The 23,388-nt window shown below is 44.1% G+C and overlaps 1 protein-coding gene across 4 annotated transcripts in view; it reads left to right on the top strand.

The window, feature by feature from the left end:
- The window catches only part of VWA8 (von Willebrand factor A domain containing 8), a 401,675-nt gene that overhangs the window by 344,292 nt on the left and 33,995 nt on the right, over positions 1-23,388 (top strand). For 3 of the 4 annotated variants that reach the window (XR_009739842.1, XM_061434477.1, XM_061434479.1), the window contains exons 41-42: positions 11,158-11,283; positions 13,770-13,928. Coding sequence is in view for 3 of the 4 variants with exons in the window: in XM_061434477.1 (XP_061290461.1) it covers positions 11,158-11,283; positions 13,770-13,928 (285 nt within the window). In the remaining variant the exon portion in view is untranslated. Of the gene's footprint in view, positions 1-11,157; positions 11,284-13,769; positions 13,929-14,320; positions 15,409-23,388 lie in introns of those variants that run through there. The other variant, XM_061434478.1, reaches the window with a different exon arrangement.

Below are 23,388 nucleotides of genomic sequence, written 5' to 3'. Positions count from 1 at the left end.
TAATTGAAATGAAGAGGAAAGGATGGGACAGTAGAGAGGTAGGACCACAGAGAGTTCCTGATGGAACGTGGGGAGAGGGGCATGGTGAGGTTTTTGAGCCCTTGGGGACAGAAACAAGGAAGACGTGAGAAGGAGAGGCTTGTGGAGAAAGCAGATGTTTGCTCTGGCTGTTCTGATGCTTTCGCACTACTGGGACATCCATGGAGAAACGTCAAGCATGATACTTGAAGATTTTAAGTTATGACTCAAGTTCAACAGCAAGATTAGGACCAGACAGGCTTACATATCTATACAGATATCTCTGTGCTTTTATGGTCATCTGTGCAGAAGAACAGCCTAAGCCAAGAGGAAAGACGTGTAGACAAAGGTGACAGCAGAGAGCAAAGAGTTGCTGGGCTGGTGGGGGTTGGCGGGGTGGGGGACGGGGGGAGTGCGGCAGGGAGAAGTGGAGGCAGTCCTGTCAAGGAACATCTGCATTTCCAGAGAGAGCAGTACAATGCTAACTACTGCTTCTTAGCACACGAGGCATCGTCACGAGGCATCAGTCACCAAGTCGTGTCCGGCTCTGTGACACCATGGATGGCAGCACGCCAGGCTGCAGTGGCCTCTCCGTGGCCATAAGAGGACAGCTTAACTGAGCACCACTGAGAAATACAGTCCTGACTTCCAGGCTCTATGAGCAAAGGCGTTGAACTCAGTCTTTGACAGGTGACCATTAGAAGGATTAAAAAACTAAGAGGTTGTAAACTGAAAAACCCATGTAATAGGGAAGAGTGCTAATGACATACGAGGAGCTTTGAAGAGTTTTTGCTAAATTTAATGTAATGTGACCCCTATGAAAAATAGTACCAAAGACAATTCAGACTCCTAAGAAACAGCAGTACTAGCAAGTGAGTCTGAGACCACAAATCACATTAACATCTCTTACTTGGAGAGATGGGGAGGAGGAGAAGAGAGACCCCAAGAGCTGGTGAGAAGGCTCTGTATGTTAGCTCTCTGCTCTGTTTTTATTGACCAGCTTCCTTAGGGTTTTTACCTCTACAGTATGGAATAATAAAGTTTTCCATTCACATTAGTAATTAGACTTAAGACTGGCTTGAGTCTGTTCTTCCTACTTTTAATGTAGATTTCCACTTTGGCATTGCATTTTTCATTTTCTTAGAAGGTCAGGACGATCTCTTGACCTCTACGTTGTCACTACAAGTAGCCGTGTCTGACAGCAGCAGCGCTGGGAGCAGTGGGGGTGGGAGGGCTGGGTTTTACACGGTGGCAGAGAGCGACAAGCAGAAAGCTGGAAAGGCAATAACTCTGGGAAAGGGGCCAGAGCAGCCCCAACTTATCCTTGGCTTGAAGACGAGATCAAACAAAGGCTAAATGGCCCCACAGCAATGGTTTTTCCAAACAAAATAAGAAATGATGTGGAGATGAAGCTCTTATGCTGTGACTGTCCACAGTTCCAACTCCTTTCCTGCTGAGCTCTTGAGCTAGTGGTAAAGCTCTGCTTCGACTGCTAATACTAGTCTAAAATCTTCAAGGAGACTTCTAATAATAACAAAGTGGAGAGTCTATCCAACCTGTTGTCGAACAGTTTCGAACAGCCGTCTCATCATCCAAGAATAAGAGCACAAAAAAAATTAAATAAGATGAGATGTATGAAATTATTCTTCAGTGAGGTAGAATAATAAGTAATAAGCTATAGAAGAAGAAGATGTCAACAGGCTAGAATATTTTCTTCAGAAAACAAAGATTTTTAGAAAACATCTGTTCTGTGTTCTCACAATTCAAAGAAACCTGAAGTATGTGAAATAAGACATCTTAAAAGGATCTGGCCAAGAGGCAAGCAGGAATAATAAGGGAATTGAATGCCATAAGGAAGGACTCGAAGAAAATGAAAAACGCAATGCCAAGGTTGAAATCTACATTAAAAGGAGGAAGAACAGACTCAATCCAGTCTGAAGTCTAATTACTAATGTGAATGGAAAACTTGAATTGTTGTTCCATACTGTAGAGGTAGAAACCCTAAGAAAGCCGGTCAATAAAAACAGAGCAGAGTGCTAACACATGGAGCCATAAGCCTTCCCAACAAGGAGAACAGTACTTAGCTAATGGTAAGTGCCCAGTAAATATATACTGAATAAGCCAGCAATATTCCCAAGGAGGCCACCAAAAATCACACATAAGCAATAATTCAAGTAATAGTAAAAACATGCTGAGCTGAAGACAGGCCTAAGTCAATGGATCAAAAGAACTTTGCTGAGTACCAGGCAAAGTTAATGAAAAGAGATATACACCTCACTACAGCCTCATGGAATATAACACTTCAAAAACAAAGAAAATATAAAAGCAAACAGGAGAAAAACTAAGCTGTCATCCAAGAAAGAAAAATTCATCTTACCTGTATTGAACACCAGAAGATTGTGAAGAACGTCTGCAGGATCTGAGGGGGGAAAAGTTGTGACCCAAGAATTCTCTACTCAGCCAAAGTGCAAAACTGACAGAAAGACATTTTCAGATATTCAGAGGCTTTAAAAATATATGTCACTTAAGTATCTGTTTTAGAAATAATTTTGAATTCAATGTGTATGGACAGGGAGGCCTGGTGTGCTGTGATTCATGGGGTCGCAAAGAGTCGGACACACAGACTGAGCGACTGATCTGATCTGAGCGACTGATCTGATCTGATCTGACACATTATATATATAATTTGATTCCTTTCTATATATGTCAGTATTCTAGCCAGTTAAGAAAGGAATCAAATTCCTTGAGGATGGGAAACTTGGGACTTCCCTAGAGGTCCAGTGGCTATGAGTCCATGCTCCCAATGCACAGGGCCCAGGTTCGATCCCTGGTCAGGCAACTAGATCCCATATATTGCACTAAGACTGGGTGTAGCCAAATAAATAAATACTTAAAAAAAAAAAAAAGAATGGGAATTCTGTGGTATTAAAGGGACAGCAATGAGCATTAGAAGCAGTTGAACACAGAATCAGGTCTAAACAATTGTGGGGAAATATGTTGAAAAGAAAGTTTAAATATCAAGAATAATGCTTTCTAAAGGTACACAATATAAAAACAGTTTAAAAATATTAAATAGGGCCTGAATCCCCATATTATCTCAAAAGTTAAAACTCCAGAAGTTGGCATAAATAGAAGGAAGCAAAAAGTATGATAATGCATGTGACAAAGAGAAACAAATGCTTTCATTCCTAGATTAGAGAAATTGGAGTTAAGTCAAGCTTTTTAAGAGTTTAATCATGCTGGTATTTTTTAGATATATTTCTTGCAAATCGCATGTTTTGATGAATACCCCTGGTTATTTTATGGAGAGGGGATTGTCAGGGGGCCAGGGCGGGGCGGGGAGCGAGTAGGATGCTGTTGAAGTGCTCCAGGTGGGCGGAGGTGGCCGCTGACCTAGGGCTGACGTGGGCGTGGTACGAAATGGGCAGATGCCACCGAAGCTGAGAGGCTGTGCCAGTGGTCTAGGTGTGAGACTTGAGGGAGAGAGAAGCCAGAGACGATTCCCAGATACGTGCCCTGAACAGCCGAAAGAACGGGTTGCCCGTTGCCTCTTGTCGAGAGAACTTGAGGAGAGCAGAGGACGGGCTCTGGGGCCAGTTTTGAACTATTGAGTTTAAGCTGCCTGTTATACATGCTCACGGATACATGCAGCTCCCTGCTCCTTTGAAGTAAAAAATTTTTAATTCTTGAAGGAGAGACATGAAATTGCTCATAACAACTCATTGTAAAATGGCAGTGTGTTGTCACCCAGCTAATAGTTCAGTTCCTTGTCACCATCGGAGAGTACACACTCTTCTAACAAGAACCACCTTTGTTAAGTACATGAATCACTAGTGTTTGGTTTTGTTTTTCCCTGGTAATGAGATGTTACTTCAAGAAACAGGAAATTCCCTAAAATAGAGGTCCGTATCTGCTCTTTTTTGCAATACCATTTCACCATTTAGAGCAACTGGCAACCTAACAGGTATTTAATAGCTATTTATATTATGTCAAAATATCAAGAATTGTAAAGAAAAATTTTTTATTATTTCCATTGATTTATAATTTATTGTTTTACAAATACTATACAAAAGTTTACCTTAATTCAGCATCCTTTTTGTTTGAATGGTACGAATCAATAGCAGAAAAGTATATGTTAGTCAAACATGGAGAAATGTTTAAATAACAGAAGCTAATGTTTAATAAAAAAAATCACTACTCCCAGGTATCCTCAATATCCATTTATATCTATTTCTTCACCCAACAAGTACTTAGTGATGGTCATCTATACGTTTTACTCTGTAGAATGGATGTGCTTTCTACAAAGCCACTTAAACCTTTCTAATCTTTTCATTAATTCTAAAGGAATAGTAGAAGATTGACTTGCTTGTAGAGTTTATAGATAAAGGAAGTCTTTGGGCTTCCCTGTTGGCTCACCGGTAAAGAATCCACCTGCCAGTGTAGGAGGCATGGGTTCCATACCAGATCCAGGAAGATCCCACATAACCACGGAGCAACCAAGCCCGTGCACCGCAGCTACTGAGACTGTGCTCTAGAGCCCGGGAGCCACAGCTACTGAAGCCGTCGCCCCTAGCGCCGGTGCTCCCCAGCAAGAGGAGCCGCCGCAACGAGAAGCCAGTGCACCACTGAAGCCATCGCCCCAGAGCCAGTGCTCCCCAACAAGAGGAGCCGCCGCAACGAGAAGCCTGTGCACCACTGAAGCCCTCACCTCAAGAGCCGGTGCTCCCCAACAAGAGGAGCCGCCGCAACGAGAAGCCAGTGCACCACTGAAGCCATCGCCCCAGAGCCAGTGCTCCCCAACAAGAGGAGCCGCCACAACGAGAAGCCTGTGCACCACTGAAGCCCTCACCTCAAGAGCCGGTGCTCCCCAACAAGAGGAGCCGCCGCAACGAGAAGCCAGTGCACCACTGAAGCCATTGCCCCAGAGCCAGTGCTCCCCAACAAGAGGAGCCGCCGCAACGAGAAGCCTGTGCACCACTGAAGCCCTCACCTCAAGACCCGGTGCTCCCCAACAAGAGGAGCCGCCGCAACGAGAAGCCTGTGCACCACTGAAGCCGTCACCTCAAGAGCCGGTGCTCCCCAACAAGAGGAGCCCCTGCAATGAGAAGTCCCACAACGGAGGGTAGCCTCTGCTCACCACAAGTAGAGAAAAGCCTGTGTGACAGTGAAGACGCAGCCCAGCCACAAATAAATAAATCAAATAATTATAACGACAACTCTCTCAAAGAAAGTAAAAGAAGTCTTGCTTAACCATAACCCAAATAAGTGAAGATTTAAGATGAGTCAGAATATTTTCAGTGCTGAAGTCACAAGACCCAGTGTCACAAACCGCAAGATAATTGGTTTTTGTCAAATTTATTCCTCCTGGTGTCCTCACTGCCATAGATGTGTGGTGTGTGTGTGAGTCTGTGTGTGCTTTCTGGTTAACCAAATTATTTCCCAGAAAATGAAATTAACCAGAATACGTCATCCTCTGAGCACTCTAACTGTTCTTTACATGAAAGTAATGAAACTATATTTCTGTTTTAGAAAGTCTGTAATGTAGACTTTTTACTAGTGAAACCTATCTTTATATATAATGAATTCTCATTAGTATGAATTTATGACATAATACAAAACAAACGGGCATATTTACAAGAATACTTTTCTTCATGCAATAGAAATATCAATAAAGAACATGTCTTGGCTCTTTGTTATAAATAAAATTACATGTTTAAATACAGTAGGAACTTACTATTTAAAGAAGCATTTTAATAAATCCCATAAAATACACAGACCAAAATAATCAATATTTCTATTCCAGCCCTCAGTAGAGTTTTGAAGAGCCTCCCCACCTCCAGCACATTGGCTTCAAGAACACCCATCCTGACATGCCTCTTCCTGTTTTGAGTTTCCAAGTACTGGTGGGCTGGCTGGATGACAGATAATAAATTATCCGTCCATATTTATCTGCAAGCTATATACTTGAATGAATAGTGCTATTATATAAAAATGTCTTTGTGTCCATCGTTCTGGAGCAAAAGCCTAGCACATTCTTTCACTTCTCAAAAACAAAAAGTACTGGTTCTTGTTTCTAAAATATCTGTGACAGGCAGAATCAAAAATAATTCATTTATCCACAAATAAAAATTTAAAGAAGAGAATAGATGCCCACCAACATGGCTAAAATTAAAAGAAAAAAGAAACTGTCAATATCAAGTTTTGGTGAGGATACAAACAAAGGAAGCCCTCATACACTGATCCTGGGAAATGTAAATTGGAAAAACCACTTTGGAAACCTATTTCATGGCATCTCCTAAACCTGAGTGTATCCAGCATATCCACCCAACTGAAATACACCTGTACCTGCTGCAAAAGACATGGTCAAGGATACTCATGGCGACATTACTCATCATAGCCCCAAGCTGGAAGTAACACAGTCATGGCACCCCACTCCAATACTTTTGCCTGGAAACTCCCATGGATGGAGGAGCCTGGTGGGCTGCAATCAATGGGGTTGCTAGGAGTCGGGCACGACTGAGCAACTTCACTTTCACTTTTCACTTTCATGCATTGGAGAAGGAAATGGCAACCACTCCAGTGTTGTTGCCTGGAGAATCCCAGGGACGGGGGAGCCTAGTGGGCTGCCGTTTATGGGGTCACACAGAGTCGGACATGACTTAGCAGCAGCAGCAGCAGATGAGACATCACTTGTGACGTATGGTCAAAAGTCACACGATTGGACATTGTTATGGTGGAGACAGAGAATCAAGAGCTGCTGGGCAGAACAGTGTCAGTGCCTCTCCTGGGAACGATGCTGAACCAAAGAAGCCAGACACAGACGAGTACATACTTTACGATCCCACTTTATGAAATGCAAAAACACACAAACCTAATCTGTGATGCTAGAAGTCAGGCAGGTGGTGGGCAGGGGTCCTTGGCAGGGCCTGGCTTAAGTCCAAGAGAGACTCCAGGAGGCCGGAAGGGTATGGGGGTTACAAGATGTGTTTGCTTTTAAAGTTTACTGCCTCTGCACTTGAGATTTGTACACTTTATTATGAGTATATTATACTTGAATTTTAAAAGTTGACCCAAAAAAGTGGGTGGCAGATTTACTAGAAAAAGCATCTCCCTTCCTTCACTCTCACCCCAAATTTTATTAAGTCTTTTTCTTTTATTGGTATACAGAATGGGAACAAAGCCTTCAAACTAGAGAGGACGTTAAAAGATGATAGCTGTACACAGGAGAAGAAGCAAACCAGCATAAGAAAGTAAAGACCCCAGATCTCCAGGTTCTTCCATGATGGACAGTCTAGAGACAGCAGACAAACATGATATTATAAGGGAAAAATAAGTATTTTGTAATTTGATAACCCCCTTACTAAGGGCAATAATAGATCCCCTAGAAAGGACTGCCTTTTATTATAATGTTTACTAATTATTAGCATTGTTATTGTTGTTGTTGTTCAGTGGCTAAGTTATGTCCGACTCTCTGCAACCCGATGAACTATAGCACGCCAGGCTTCCCTGTCCTTCACCGTCACCTTGAGTTTGTGCAAACTCATGTCCATTGAGTCAGTGATGCCAGCCAACCACCTCATCCTCTGTCGCCCCCTTCTCTCCTTGCCCTCAGTCTTTCCCAGCATCAGGGTCTTTTCCAGTTATTAGCATAGACACCAAAAGAAGAATTTTGCAGTGCTATTGGGCTGGTTGTTTAACACACCTTCACTGGATCATGGTTCTCTTGCTCTTAAGTTAGACCTTTTCCCCAAACTCACACCACCTGTAATTCCCTTCTTGTGCCTTCAGTCTGTTACAGCGGCCTCTGTGCTCTACCACTGATCAGGAATTGATATCAATAACACAGGATTTTGCAAATCCCTGGTAAAGAGTTAACATTTGTGTACTTTATAGTCTTAAGGAGCTACCTCATAATGAAATGACTTTGATAGTTAGCTGGCCAGTGAGATTTCTATCTCACAAGCCTACTAAGGAAAATTGAAGACAAAGTTCTTCTGGTAAATGATAAGTGTACTAGTATACTTTAGGCAAATATAGGAATATCTAAAATAACAAACCATCCTTACTCCAGATAGCTTCATTATAGTGGGATCTTTATAAATATATCTAGAAGACTGTTTTTGTTATTTAGTCACTGAGTTGTCTCTGATTCTTTTGCAATCCCATGGACTGTATCCTCTGTCCATGGGATTTCCCAGGCAAGAATATTCCAGTGGGGTTGCCATCTCCTTCTCCAGAGGACCTCCCCAATCCAGGGATTAAACCCAGGTCTCTTTTATTCTTAGATCTGACTCTGTCCCAACTTAGAGAACAACCAAATGGCTGAGAGCCTTAGATAGCTATTTAGGAGATTTTTGGTATACCACCACCACCCCACCCCACACCCACCCACCAAACTCCAAATAATGGAAGATTTTCATCCAGTTACATATCTGCTAAGTGGTTCTAGATGTTTTCTGCTTCTTTCGAGTGCTGAGAGTGCTGATGTTGTAGCAGAAAAATGAATTTTGGAAAGCAAAGTATGTTTCATGTAACTAATTATCCACCCAAGTGTCTCAAAATGTTTACTATCAATAGCAAACCAGCTTAACATAACTACATTGACGCTAATGTCAAAATAGACATGAAGTGAACTGGTTTCCTAAGGAGTTATTTTCCCAATAACTTGTTGCACTTAGCAGACAGGCAATTCAGCTATTTATATTATTGAAGAATAGATCTACTAGTGGAAAAAAAAAAAAAACATTGCTTCAAAGTCACTTTTTAGACTTTGATTAGTGCTTGCTACTGCTAAGTCACTTCAGTCGTGTCCGACTCTGTGCGACCCCATAGATGGCAGCCAGGCTCCCCCGTCCCTGGGATTCTCCAGGCAAGAACACTGGAGTGGGTTGCCATTTCCTTCTCCAATGCATGAAAGTGAAAAGTGAAAGTGAAGTCGCTCAGTCGTGTCCCACTCTCAGTGACCCCATGGACTGCAGCCTCCTGCAGGCTCCTCCATCCACGGGATTCTCCAGGCAGGAGTACCGGAGTGGGGTGCTATTGCCTTCTCCGTGATTAATGCTTAGAAGCTTACAAATTAGGGACAATTCCCAGTTACTTGAGAAAATATTACTGTCATTATTTTGATATAATTAGGAAGAGGCAAAGAGTAAAAAAAACTAATTGGGAAATCCTCCACTTAATACTAGTGACTTTCATTTCTAATTAAACGTAGACTGTGCTGTGCTTAGTTGCTTATCATGTCCGACTCTGTGACCCCAAGGACTGCAGCCTGTCAGGCTCCTCTGTCCATTTGGATTCTTCAGGCAAGAATACTGGAGTGGGTTGCCGTCCCCTCCTCCAGGGGATCTTCCCAACCCAGGGATCGAACCCAGGTCTCCCACATTGCAGGTGGATTCTTTACCATCTGAGCCACCAGCAAAGCCCAAATGCAGACTGTAATACTTCAAACAGACGGTCACAGACACAGTGTCCCCTCAGTTTGGAGACGGGGCTGCAAAGACACAGAGAATCTCAATAACTGCCCAAAGTGAGACAAAACTAAGATTTTCACATGCTGAATCCAAGTCTGATGCTTTTTCTACCCTGAGCCACTCTTTGTCTTGATAAGTGCATTGCTGAAATGAAAATAGGCCCAGTATAGTAAAGAGTCATCATTATTTTCATAACTAGATTTTTTAAGAGACTTCAGTTTTTTAGAACAATTTTAGATTCCCAGAAAATTAAGCAGAAAGTGCAGAGAATTTCTATCTACCTCCTGCCCCAACACACGCCCTTCCCTATTACCAACATCCACCACCGATGCGGTACATTTGCTACAACTGATGAACCTATACTGACACATTAGCACCCAAAGTCCACAGTTTACATTAGGAATCACTCTGAGTGTTGTACATTCTGTGGGTTTGGATAAATGTATAATGACATGCATCTGCCATTAAAGTATCCTCTAGAAGTTTCACTGCCCTAAAGATCCTCTGTGCCTTGCCTTTTCATCTCTCCCTCTCCACCAACCCTTGGCAACCACTGACTTCTTTTACGTTCTCCATAGTTTCGCCCTTTTGCAGAATGTCGTCTTGTTGGAACCATACATGCTATAGCATTTTCAGATGGACTTCTTTCACTTAGTAATATGCAGTTAAGTTACCTCCATATCGTTCCGTGTCTTGATAGCTGATTTGTTTTTAGCACTGAGTAGTATTTCATTGTCTGGGTTCTTAATGTACGTATCAGCTTTGATAAACCTGTGCCTTCATTGGGATATTACGACTCTTTATCACTTAACTGTCATCTTAGTCCACTGGGCATAGTTTTAAGCATTATGTGGAAATATCTTTAGAAAAGTAATTTAGGAGATTTTTGAATGTAGATGATCAGAATGTCAGTACAGTACAAAATGTTTGTGTGCTATGGTTCTCAGCTGTTCCCATTTGTACTCTAAGTCACAGAGAACTTGAACAACAACTTCTTGAAAAGGAAGAATCTGAAGATCACATTTAAGAACCTGAAGACTACGTTTTCTCTGTGCTTGCAGACAATGTTAACAAGTTCAAGCTGCTTAATTTGTTAGCTAATGAATTTTCTAGGAGTACCATGACAGAAAGTCCAGAAGAAATGCACCACCATTACACTCCAGATATCGCATACTTCTCCAGAGGTTCATTTGCATACCACTATCCTGTTCATATGTGCCGGGAGCTCGTTTTGTCCTTCCATATGTTAAAACACATGTAATGGACAAAATCTACACAAAGGGCATTTCTTTGTCAGCAGAGCCGAAACCAGTCCATTTATGAAGCTGCGCTCGTGCAGAGCCAGCACGTATTGAAAAGATCCCTGGTGTGTTTCCTGTTGCTGTTGTTCAGTTTATTTCGTTGCTCAGTCACGTCCAACTCTTTGGCAGCCCCATGGGCTCCTCTGTCCATGGGATTCTCCAGGCAAGAATACTGCAGTGGGTTGCCATTTCCTTCTCCATGGAATCTCCCCAATCCAGGGATCGAACCCTTGTCTCCTGCATTGACAGGCAGATTCTTTACCACTGAGCCACCAGGGAAGCTCCGTGTTTCCTGTTATTCATGCATAAAATGTATCAGGGACTCTCCAGAACTAAAGTAAACATTCACATGTGTGTCTTTGTAGGCTAAAGGTAAAGAAAGACAGTGGCTAAGACACCAGGCTACTGGGGAGCTAGATGATGCCAAGATCATTGATGGGCTGACTGGAGAAAAAGCCATCTACAAACGCCGGGGTGAGCTGGAGCCACAGGTAAGCATGGTGCCCTGGGAGCCTTGATCTGTAGTTTGACCTTCACAGGCAGACGCTTCCTGGAGTCGCTGTTTTAGTCGAAAGACTACAAACCCTGAATATGGCCATCAAGGAAAGCATTATATATTTTTTTTTAATTAGAAGAAAACATAAATATTACACTGTTTATTATATGAATCAAGATTCCAGCATGAGTCAAGAAATACCAGGCGCACTCAAATTGAGCATTTGAGGGAACCTAATAAAAAGACTGTTTACACAAGTAAGGGTGGGGTGTAGGAAGCCCAAAAAGAGACAGTGTGGTCTTCCAACAGCAAGGATCTGCCCTTAGTGTGAAAGGGTGGAGGAGAGGGCACTTACTGGAACCCGGACACGGTGGGTCATGGAGAGGGCTGCCCGCCAAGGGCCGTGGCCGTAAGCAGAAGGAGGACCACCCTCGGGCCGCGGGACAGGGGCAGAGGAAATGAACATGCCACCCCCGGCTCTGGTGTCCCGCCAGTGCCTGCCAGCAGCCACTGGAAGCCAGAGAGGCCGCTGCCATCTCGCAGACGAGCCCCCAGGACACAGAGCGGTGCCCTAGAGGGGAAACACAAGTCACTCCGTGTCCCTGAATCCCAGAGGGTGACACAGATGAGAACACTAGAGCCACCTTAGTGGTTTTCGGCTCTTCTGTTCCTTTAAAGATCTGTGTTTATCCTGTGACCAAAGAAATTTTTAGAAAATAAGGATTTCTCCCAGAGTGTAAAGTTTAAGAGTCATAACATTAAAATATTTGCACTAATACAAGAGGCAAAAAATGGCAAGTAGGTGAGTCTCTTAGAGGGCTCTGGACTTCGAAAATCCTCGAATAACTGGAATTGCTGAGCAGCCACTGAGACCTGGGGGGTCGGTGGGGTGGAGGGGGCCATGCTGGTATAAGCCAGTGGCCGCTTTCTTCACAGACTCACTGTGGGCCACCACTGTGCTTAAATACATCTGAAAGTGTGGGTCGTCATGGCAGCACGAGGCACTGTAGGCAGTGCCTGACGCAGGCAGACTCAACGAGCTTTTCAGAAGTACACTGAATCTGTCTCCAACCAGTACACTCCAGAACCCACAGCATTTTCTTCAAATGACTAACTTTGCTCATTCGTTTTCATACATGTCACCGAGTGTATGGTAACCGAATAATCTGGAATTTTTCTCCTTTTTCTCTTGTAAGTAAATCTGACAAGCATACTTTTGGTTTTCTTTCTGCACATCGGCAGGCCTGGGTCCAAAACCAAACTGAAACTCCTAAGTGTTTCACATTTTAATTGATGGTTCTTGCTGACCTGTAGTTCGATGCCACGTTCGTGCCTTTAATGCCAGGAAAAGTAAAAAGAAGCAGTAATTCAGTCACTGGAAGGAGTAGAAAACTGAAAGCTTCCTAAAGACAAAAGACAGGAAGAGAGTTTTTCCTTCACTTCTTTGCAAGAGGCCCCTGCCCCTCACATCCCTGATTTTAGGAATCTGACATTTCTTACTGACCATGTGGAAGTGATTTTCAGGTCACCACACAACAGGTAAAATCGCTGTGGGCTGCCAGAATAGCTCCATCTTCCTAGAGAAACTGGTTCTAAAGCTTAATGGGAACATGACACATTGGGGTTTATATTCTTTCCTGATTATTGTTTTTAAGATGGCATCAGTCTCATTAAGGAAGTCTTACTGGACTAGGTTGGTCCTCCAAAGGACCATATTCCAAAGGAAAATCCTCCCCCGTGTGGCCCCAACTACCAACACAAATCTGAAGCTCCATTTACTGAAATTCTGTAGATCAGCAGTCCCCAACTTTTTGGGCACCGGGGACAGGTTTCATGGAAGACAATTTTTCCACGGACCAAGCAGGGTTGGTGGGGGGGATGGTCTCGGGATGATTCAAACACATTTTGTTTATTGTGCGCTTTATTGATATTTCTATTATTATTACATTGTGATTATATGATGAAATAATTGTTATTGTTCAGTCGCTAAGTCGTGTCTGACTCTTTGCTACACCGTAGACTGCAGCACACCAGGCTTCCCTGTCTTCCACTATCTCCTGGAGTTTGCTTAAGCTCATGTCCATTGAGTCGGTGATACCATCCAACCATCTCATCTTCAGAATGAAATTATTAGGCATTAGATTCTCATAAAGAGTATGCAGCCTAGATTCCTCACATCCGCAGTTCACAGTAGGGTTTGTGCTCCTATGAGAATCTCATGTCGCCGCTGATCTGACATAAGGCAGAGCTTGGGAGGTAATATGATTGACGGGGAGCCTGCTACTCACCTGCTGTGCGACCTGATTCCCAACAGTAGCAACCCATGCCTCCCCACCTGCCAGGACAGCCTTGTGCAGGGCGCAGCCTACAGCTGACCTACCTACCTGGCCGCTGGCATTCTGGGGCTGGCGTGAGACCCCTCAGAACAGCAGCCAGTGATGGTTTCTGGTTCTCAAGGCCTTTCTGTCATCCCTCCCTCAGATGGGCAGCCCCCAACAGAAACCCAAGCGCCTGCGCCTGGTAGTAGACGTGTCGGGCAGCATGTACCGCTTCAACGGGGTGGATGGCCGGCTCGAGCGCTCGATGGAAGCTGTGTGCATGGTCATGGAGGCCTTCGAGAACTATGAGGAGAAGTTTAAGGTAATGGCGTGAACTGTGGAGGGTGAGAGGCACCCCAGACCCCATCTGCCCAGAAGTCGCCCTGAGTCAGGACATGAGGCTGGCTGGGGGGTGCTCACCTGGAGCAGACAGGGTCTTCATCTTCTCATCACCCCATCTGTCAGCACCGAGAAAGGGAGCCTTCTGTTTCATCTGCTCTAATAATCAGAAAATGATAAGACCGTGACCTAAAGACCAGTAGCTACAGAAGAAAGCACTGCCCTTGACAAGTTGTGCGATGTTGTGGTGTTGCCGTTGTTGTTGTTTCGTGTCAGATTCTTTTGGCACCCTCTGGACTAGAGCCCGCCATGCTCCTCTGTCCATGGGATTTCCCAGGCAAGAATACTGAAGCAGGTTGCCATTTCCTTCTCCAGGGGATCTTCCCAGCCGAGGGATGGAACCTGCGTCTCCTGTATCGGCAGGCGGATTCTTTACCGCTGAGCCACCCAGGAAGCCGCACGTTGGAGTGGGGTGGGGAGGGGCAGAAACAGGCAGATAGAAGGACGGCAGGCGTCTCCCCAGGTTTCTCAGGGCCACCATCCCCACCCCAGCACCCCTCACCCACCCATCCATGCCTGCTGCATCACCAACCAGGCCGCCTATCACGGTTCTCAGCGTTGCCTTGCCTTGGCTCACAGGGAGGGTCACACAGCTGACGGTGAAGGTGCTTGCCCTGGGAGAAATGATCCCCTTTCAGTGATATCCCTTTTGTCATCGCTGAGTTTTCTTTGCCTCCTCCTTCAGAGACCTGAGCTCTGAGAAGGGCACCCGTACTCCTGGCTTTGACCAGAGCAAATAACCTGAACACGGTGCTGAGTAATTATTATCAGCAGTTCAGTTGAGAGGAGCAATATATGTGCAGCCATGGGTCACGGGTCCTCAGTCTATCCTAAATATTCTCAACCACATTGGGGATCAAACACGTCCTTCAGAAACAACCCATCTCCCGTGACTTAGCTTGACATCCCGCCTGCACCTGGGGATTACTGTGCTGAGCCATGTCCGTGTGTTGTGATGGAAACAGCAAGAAGCAGACTGAAACCCGCCGCTTCGTTGACTTTGGGCCCCCTTTCGAGGCTGCGAGGCTCCCAGAGTCCCTTGTGTGAAGCTCTGTGTGAATCCTTTTACGATGAAGGGATAAGCATCCATGTCCTGCAAACATGAGTGGGATGTGGGCCCTTGCCATGGGGAGCAGCTCTGTCTCCCTGAGGAGCTGGAACGCACTGCCCCTGGTGACCAGTGAGCACCACGGGGCTGCCCCAGACCCCTCCTGGGTTCAGTTGCCAGGAGTCTCTGTGCCACGATCCGAGCACGGCCAGGCCGGCCCTGTTCTGCCTTATGGTTCCCAGACGAGTGTTCAGCGCTTTCCCTCCTTGGCCCTCCCTCCCTTCAAATGAGTTTTTCTTCATTTTGATTTTTTTTTTACTTTTCTGTGTTTTCTTAAAATGTTTTATTGAAGTACAGTTGATTTAAAATATCATGTTAGTTTCAGGTGTGCAGCAAAGTGATTCATATATATATATATATATTCTTTTTCATATTCTTTTCCGTTATAGGTTATTACATGATACTGAGTGTAGTTCCCTGTTTTATACAGTAGGTTCTTGTTACTTATCTATTTTATATATAGTGGTGTGTGTATGTTAATCCCATCCTCCTAATGTACTCCTCCCCTCATCCCTTTCCCCTCATAAGTTTGTATTCTGTGTGTATAACTCTCTTTCTGTTTTGGAAATAAGTTCATTTGGGTTTTTTTTTTTCTTTTTTAGATTCTGCATATAAGTGTTCTCGTATGATATTTGTCTTTGTCTGGCTTACTTCACTTAGTACAATAATTTCTAGGTCCATTCATGTTGTTGCAAAAGGCATTATTTCATTCTTTTATGACTGAGTAATATTCCACTGTGTATGTACTTTTTTATGTCATATGGGTTTAACATTTTTAAGTAATTTAGGTCTTTGCTAGTATAAGATGGAGCATAATTCTTCAATCACGTGGACCACTGTGTTGAAGTAGATGGTTAGACATCCATTGTATCAGCATAAATCCCACCCATGTTTTAAAACTTTGGGTTCTGCAAATAATTAGATCAGCCCATTCACTTCTCTTGTGGATCTTAAAGCCCAGGGTACCTCAGCTCCCTTTGAGCTCCCTTTGAGTTACATGAAGATTTTAACTCCTCATAGACCACAGCAAACATTCCACAGTTAAAACCGGCATATTCATATATGTGGTGCGTGCATGCTCAGTCGTGTCCGACTCTTTACGACCCTGTGGACTAGCCCACACGGTTCCTCTAGTCCGTGGGATTTTCCAGGCAAGAAGCAAGAATACTGGAGTGGGTTTTCATTTCCTTCTCCAGGGGATCTTCTGGACCCAAGGATCAAACTGGGGTTGCTGACAATTCCTGCCTTGGCAGGGAGATTCTTTTTGCCACTGAGCCACATGGGCAGCCCAGAGTTATCTAGATATTCATAGTTATCTAGAAAAAATTTTTCCATTAGAAAGAGGATTTCTGTGTCTATGAGAATGGAACTGTTCTGTATGTGAAGCTACTTCTTGCAGATTTTTAGAAAGATTCAGTAGAAGTTCAGCAAGAAATGGACTGACAGAGTTCCCCAGGACTGGGTAAAGGTTGAGACAGAAGGCAGGAAGTGACCAAGCTAACAGGGAGGGAGCGTGTTGGACATTTCACTGCATCGCACATGCGGAATATATGGAGAGATTTGTGTTTGTCTAATTCTCACCGTTAAAAGTCTGTAATCTGGAAGAACAATTAGCCAAACTGGACATGTTGTACAAAAAAAGAAATAATATCAAAGAAACAAGCATTCACAAGATCTTGTTTTGTTTTGTTTCTGATTGACAATTAGAAAACAAATTGTTGGCACATGACCTGCTGAATTTCAGCTAAATTCAACAAAATTACAAGCGCTGATTGAGCACTTGCTAAGAGCAGTGGTCTTTCAGGTACAGTGTTGCCTGCCAACCTTGAGCTTGTAACCTTTCAAGGAAGACCTATAAAAATTAGTTCTGATAGATGACTCCACAGAGGCATGCAGTAATAAAGACACAGCACAGCACACCTCTCCAGACACCCGCCTTTGGGGAACCATCCCCAAAGTAGTATTTTGCTCACAGTCTCTCTCTTTTTTTTTTTTAGGGCTTTTTCCACCTTTTTTCTTTTTATTATTTGAAAAAAATTTATTGGGGCATAGTTTCTTTACAATGTTGTGTTCATTTCTACTGTACAGCAAAGTGATCAGCTATCTGTATACACATATCCCCTCTTTCGGCTTTCCTTCCTATTTAGATCACCACAGAGCACTGAGCAGAGCGTCTGTGCTATACGCTGGGTTCTCATTAGTTATCTATTTCACGTGTGCTTGCTAAGTCACTTCAGCCATGTTCAACTCTTTGTGACCCCGTGGACCATCGCATGCCAGGCTCCTTTCTCCATGGAATCCTCCAGGCAAGAATCCTGGAGTGGGTATCCATTTCCTTCTCCAGGTGATCGCCTTGATCCAGGGGTGGAACTCGCATCTCCTATGTCTCCTGCGTTGGCAGGTGGGCTCTTCGCCACTAGGGCCACCGAAGCCCAGATAGATGATAATAAATAAGGAAACAAAGAATTCTTTCTTTGGAACAAAAAAGTATGATAAGGAACTGATAAGGAACAGAAAAGTATGGGATCTTCTAACTGGTTTCTTAGTGCTTGGGCATGGAGGAAACACTCAGAGGGTGGGAAGTGGTTCAAAATACAGAGCCCTTTCTTCTTCCATTGAGCATCAGAGCTGCAGTGAGCCACCCTTACTGACAAGAGTATCAATAGTGTAGGGGCTGCCCAGGTGACTCAGTGGTAAAAGAAACTGCCCTTCAATGCAAGAGCCACAAGAGTTGGATCCTGGGTCAGGATGATGCCCTGGAGGAAGAAATGACAACCTACCCCAGTATTCTTGCCTGGAAGGCTCCTCTGTAGTCCATGGGGTCGCAAAGAGTCGGACACGATGAGCACAGACACATGTCAATAGTGTGCACACGTCAATCCCAATCTGCCAGTTCATCTCCTCCCCCACTTCCCCTTTTGGTATCCCTACGTTTGTTCTCTACGTCCGTGTCTCTATTTCTGCTCTGTAAATAAGATCACCTATGCCAGTCTTTTCAGATTCCACATATATGCGTTAATATACGGTACTTGTGAGGGTCTCTTCAATTGCCCCAACACTGTAAAGAATTTCCTCATTTTTTTAATCTGTGAAACTACAGAAATATTGAGAAGGTAACATAGTTATATTTGACTTTCTAAACATTTTTATTGGAATATACTTGATTTACTGACAAATCCAGGTGAAATTACAGGAAGACACTGAGATACAATAAAGGTCTTTCAGGGCTCGAAGCTTCATCGTGTTTTATGCTATTTGATTTTTAACAGGAAGTACTTTAACGGTTTTGATTTTGTGCATTTTCTTTTATACCCCTCACATTTACTACATCTAGTTCCTGCAGATGTCTTTTTAAGAGCACAGAAAGTCTTACGAAACTAGAAGGATTAACGTCTTCACAACAGAAGGAGAAAATCCTTACGATTTCACAAGATGAGCTCTCTGAGGAGAAGTGGTCCTTCACTGGGCGTCTGGAGGGAGGGGGAGGGAAGTCAGGATGCGGAGGACTTCCGGTCCTGCGCCTGCAGACTCCTCACTGTGACCCTGCCCTTTAGAGCTTCGGTCACCTCACAGTTCACTCCCTCCAGTTTCCTCATTCCTCAGACCGGAAACCAAGACTCAGAGACTTTACGGGCTTGGCCCAGAGGCGGAAGGCTAGACTAGCCCAGGACGCTTCTCTTTGTTTTCCCTGTTTTGTTTTGTTTTTAAACTTTTCCCCTTTATTTCCAAATTTGTTTATTTTGAAAAAGGTTTCATCTACAAGAAAGTTGAAAGAACTGTAAGATGACCACCCGTGTGCCTTTGCTTAGATTCACCAAGTGATCCCTTTTTCCCTCATCCGCTTTATGTTCCTCTCTGAATATATACTCTTTTTATCCTCTCTGATGCATTGGAAAGTAAGTCCTAACTGTCATACTTCTTTATCTCTAAATATTTTACTATACTTCTGCTAAGAGTCAAGACATTCCCTAATATGATCTCAATATCATTATTACTTCTAAGAAAATCATCAATAATTTCATCATACTTATAATATGCAATCCATGTCTTTATTTATGCTTTGTAAATAAGATCATCTATACCAGTGTTTTCAGATTCCACATGTATGGGTTAATATATCATACTTGTTTTTCACTCTCTGACTTACTTCACTCTAGATGACAGTCTCTAGGTCCATTCTCATCTACAAATGACCCAGTTTCGTTCCTTTTTATGGCTGAGTAATATTCTACTGTAAACACAGAGGTAGAGGACAGGTGTGTGGATACTGAGGAGGGAGGGGGGATGAGTTGGGAGATTAGGATTAATATATATCCACTATTGATACTGTGTATAAAATAGAGACTAACAGGAACCTACTGGACAGCACAGGGAGCTCTACTCAGTGTTCCTTGGTGGCCTAGACAAGAAGGAATCCAAAGCAGAGGGGACACATGGAAACATGGGGCTGATCCGCTTTGTTGTGCAGCAGAAACTAGCACAGTGCTGCTGCTGCTACTGCTGCTGCTGCTGCTAAGTCGCTTCAGTCGTGTCCGACTCTGTGCGACCCCGTAGACGGCAGCCCACCAGGCTCCTCTGTCCATGGGATTTTCCAGGCAAAAGTACTGGAGTTGGGTGCCATCGCCTGAGTGTTACTACACTCCGGTATATATTTTTAAATTATTCAGCCCTGTTCACTTTCCCCAACTATCCCAATGGTTGCCCTCCCTCCTGGGCTATGGAATATAAACCATCCCAATAGTTACTAACTATCTTTCTCAATCTGGGATTCGGTCGCAGTCCCCGCCTCATTTTTCGTGCCTGTCTTGTTAGCCCCTGGTAACCTGGGCCACTGCCTTTCCTGCCGCTGTCCTTTTCCTTTTCGTGATGGCCACTCTCTAGGGACTCCAGATCATCTGTCCGGTAGAATATCCTGGATCTGTCAGCTACTTTATCTTGGTGTCATGTACCTCGTCCCAATAGCCTCTATTCTCCAGAACTCCTGACAGGCTTCCCCCGCAGCGGGTGCGCTGGAGACACTGTGTATAGCCTCCCCACCACCCCTGCCAGCATAACCAGGGTGCGAGTATCCACAGCTGCCCAGGCTCTGCTGGCACTCACCAGGCCTCCTTTGAAGAAGGCAAGCAGGTGGCGGGATGGAGCCTACGTGCATTCTGCAAGACCTTTCTCCGTGTATTATGAACTATGTTGAGATACAAGTAATGGGGGCACATAGTACACTGTGTAAAAAGCACAAAAGAAGTCAGGGTGAAGAATGAGCCTTTGCTCCCCTCTCTCAGCTCCCAGTTACCCTCCCTGCCAGTGGCCACAGTGGGCAGATTTTTTTTTTTTTTTGGTACCTTCTCAGAGACATCTGATACATATACATCAAGTGACAGAGTCCCGTTCACTCGGTTCTGTATCTTTCTGAGGGGAGAAGAAGAGCCTCTTGATGAAAGTGAAAGAGGAGAGTGAAAAAGTTGGCTTAAAACTCAACATTCAGAAAACTAAGATCATGGCATCTGATCCCATCACTTAATGGCAAACAGCAAGAGACTTTATTTTTGGAGGCTCCAAAATCACTGCGGATGGTGGCTGCAGCCATGAAATTAAAAGACACTTGCTCCTTGGAAGAAAAGCTATGACCAACCTAGACAACATATTAAAAAGCAAAGACATTACTTTGCCAACAAACGTCCATCTAGTCAAAGCTATGGGTTTTCCAGTAGTCATATATGGATGTGAGAGTTGGACCATAAAGAAACCTTAGTGCCGAAGAACTGATGCTTTTGAACTATGGTGTTGAAGAAGACTCTTGAGAGTCCCTTGGACTGCAAGGAGATCCAACCAGTCCATCCTAAAGGAAATCAGTCCTGAATATTCATTGGAAGGACTGATGCTGAAGCTGAAACTCCAATACTTTGGCCACCTGATACGAAGAGCTGACTCATTGGAAAAGACCCTGATGCTGGAAAAGATTGAAGGCAGGAGGAGAAGGGGATGACAGAGGATGAGAGGGTTGGATGGCATCACTGACTCGATGGACATGAATTTGAACGAGCTTTGGGAGTTGGTGATGGATAGGGAAGCCTGGCATACTACAGTCCATGGGGTCGAAAAGAGTCAGACATGACTGAGCAACTGAACTGAACTGAGAAGACCATTTTTAAAGTTTTTATTGAATTTGTTACAATGTTGGTTCTGTTTTATGTTTTGGTTTTTCAGCCAGGAGGCATGTGGGATTTTAGCTCCCCAACCAGGGATCGAACCTGCACCCCCTGCATTGGAAGGCATAGTCTTAACCACTGGACAGCCAGGGAAGTCCATGTTCTGTATCTTTATACTATGTGATCATATCCAACTCATTTAATCTCTCTGTACTTTGATGTTCTCTTCTCTGAAGGAAATATAAGGACTAGGAATAAGTAACAAAAGTGTGTCACTTAACAAATATAAAATGAGGCATGAGCAAATGACAGTTTTAGGAGTTCCTAGTGAACATTATATATTCCATAGCCCAGGATGGCATTGCATGTGCTGTCATATGTTAGGAATTCAGCAGCATATGCTGAGCCGCCCTACTCTCCAGTTCCAGAAAGTTCTTTATGTTGTCTTCCTGCAGTTATACCTCCGTTGTAAGGCTCTCTAGTCTGTGTTTGCTTTAAAAACTTTGGAAGCCACTGGCCTGGCTCAGGGATCTGGACTCTTCCCACAGCCTCTCTCTTGGTGTCTGCTGTGTGTTTTCTTTGTCTTGGGCTCAGCTCCTGGGCTCTGGGTCATTAGAGTCCAAATCCAAGTTGAAGCTGGGCTCAAACAATAAAGAATCTGCCTGCAATGCAGCAGACCCAGGTTCGATCCCCGGGTTGGAAGATCCCCTGGAGGAGGAGCTGGCAACCCACTCCAGGATTCTTGCCTGAAGAATCCCATGGACAGGGGAGCCTGGCGGGATACAGTCTTGGGGTCTTGACAAGTCAGACACGACTGAGCAACTAACTCTTCACTTTCCACTTTTATTGCAGCTTAGCAAAATCCATAAGTAAGAATTACTGAGAAGGAAAGGACCTTTGAGCAAGGATGTCTGAAAAGAAAAAGTAATTCAGTGGCAGAGTTCAGTTATTCTCAGGAACCACTGAAGTAGGCTTAAGACAGGAGCAACATTATTTGCTAATAATCAGCATGCTACTACTAAGTCACTTCAGTCATGTCTGACTCTATGCAACCCCATGGACGTCAGCCCACCAGGCTCCCCCGCCCCTGGGATTCTCCAGGCAAGAACACTGGAGTGGGTTGCCATTGCCTTCTCCGATGCATGAAAGTGAAAAGTGAAAGTGAAGTCGCTCAGTCGTGTCTGACTCTTAGCGACCTCATGGACTGCAGCCCACCAGGCTCCTCCATCCATAGGATTTTCCAGGCAAGAGTACTGGAGTGGGGTGCCATTGCCTTCTCCGAATAATCAGCATAAAGTCTTCTAATCTTATAACCAGCAGAATTTTTAATGGTCACCTAGCACTTAAACATTGGCCTGAAAAGTAGGGAGCCATTTCATTTAAGTCAGGAAGCGTTTTTTTCCTTTACCTTCATTCCAGTTTGTTCCTCATGATTTCTCCAAGCCCTGGGAATATTTTCACTATAACCTTAAAGCAGATCACCTTTGCAAAAGCTCTTAATGCCTAATTTAATTTTTTTTTCCTTCAAAATATTCAGTAACACCAGAAGTTAGGTATTTCTCTACTGAGCACTCAAATAGTGACACCAGAAAATAAGCTGAATTATTGAGAAGTTGAACTTGGAAAAAACCTCTCAAATGTAGTGTTTCCGTGGAGACATATAAATCACTGCTAAGACTGTGGTTTCATCTTTCTTCTTTTGGCTGCGCCGCACAGCTCGTGGGATCTTAGTTCCCCGACCAGAGACTGAACTCAGGCCACGGCAGTGAAAGCGCCAAGTCCTCATCACTAGACCATCAGGGAGGCTCCCTAACAGAGTAGAAGGAGCCCCTGAGGATGTCGGAGGGCGAAGGTGTGTGGACGGCACATTTTACCCCTTCCCCCTTCATCCCCAATTCCACCAAACCAATTCCACTTGTATTGATATTGTATGACGTTTCACAATCTGGGCTTTGTGCAATATTTCATTTGGAGAAAGAATTCCACTGCTTAAAAAAATTTTAGAGTTAGAAAACCGCTATTCTAGGGCCAACACTGGATCATTATTTCTTACAGATTCTGGAGGCATTCTTTTCGGGAATGAACAGTCATCCTCACCTAGACTTAGATGACTCACTCCCTTGACAGGA

This window comes from Bos javanicus, chromosome 12 (genome assembly GCF_032452875.1).
Source record: "Bos javanicus breed banteng chromosome 12, ARS-OSU_banteng_1.0, whole genome shotgun sequence".
NCBI classification, from domain to species: domain Eukaryota; kingdom Metazoa; phylum Chordata; class Mammalia; order Artiodactyla; family Bovidae; genus Bos; species Bos javanicus.
The sequence above is the reverse complement of the archived record's forward strand: the minus strand, read 5'-3'. Positions and strand labels throughout refer to the sequence as shown.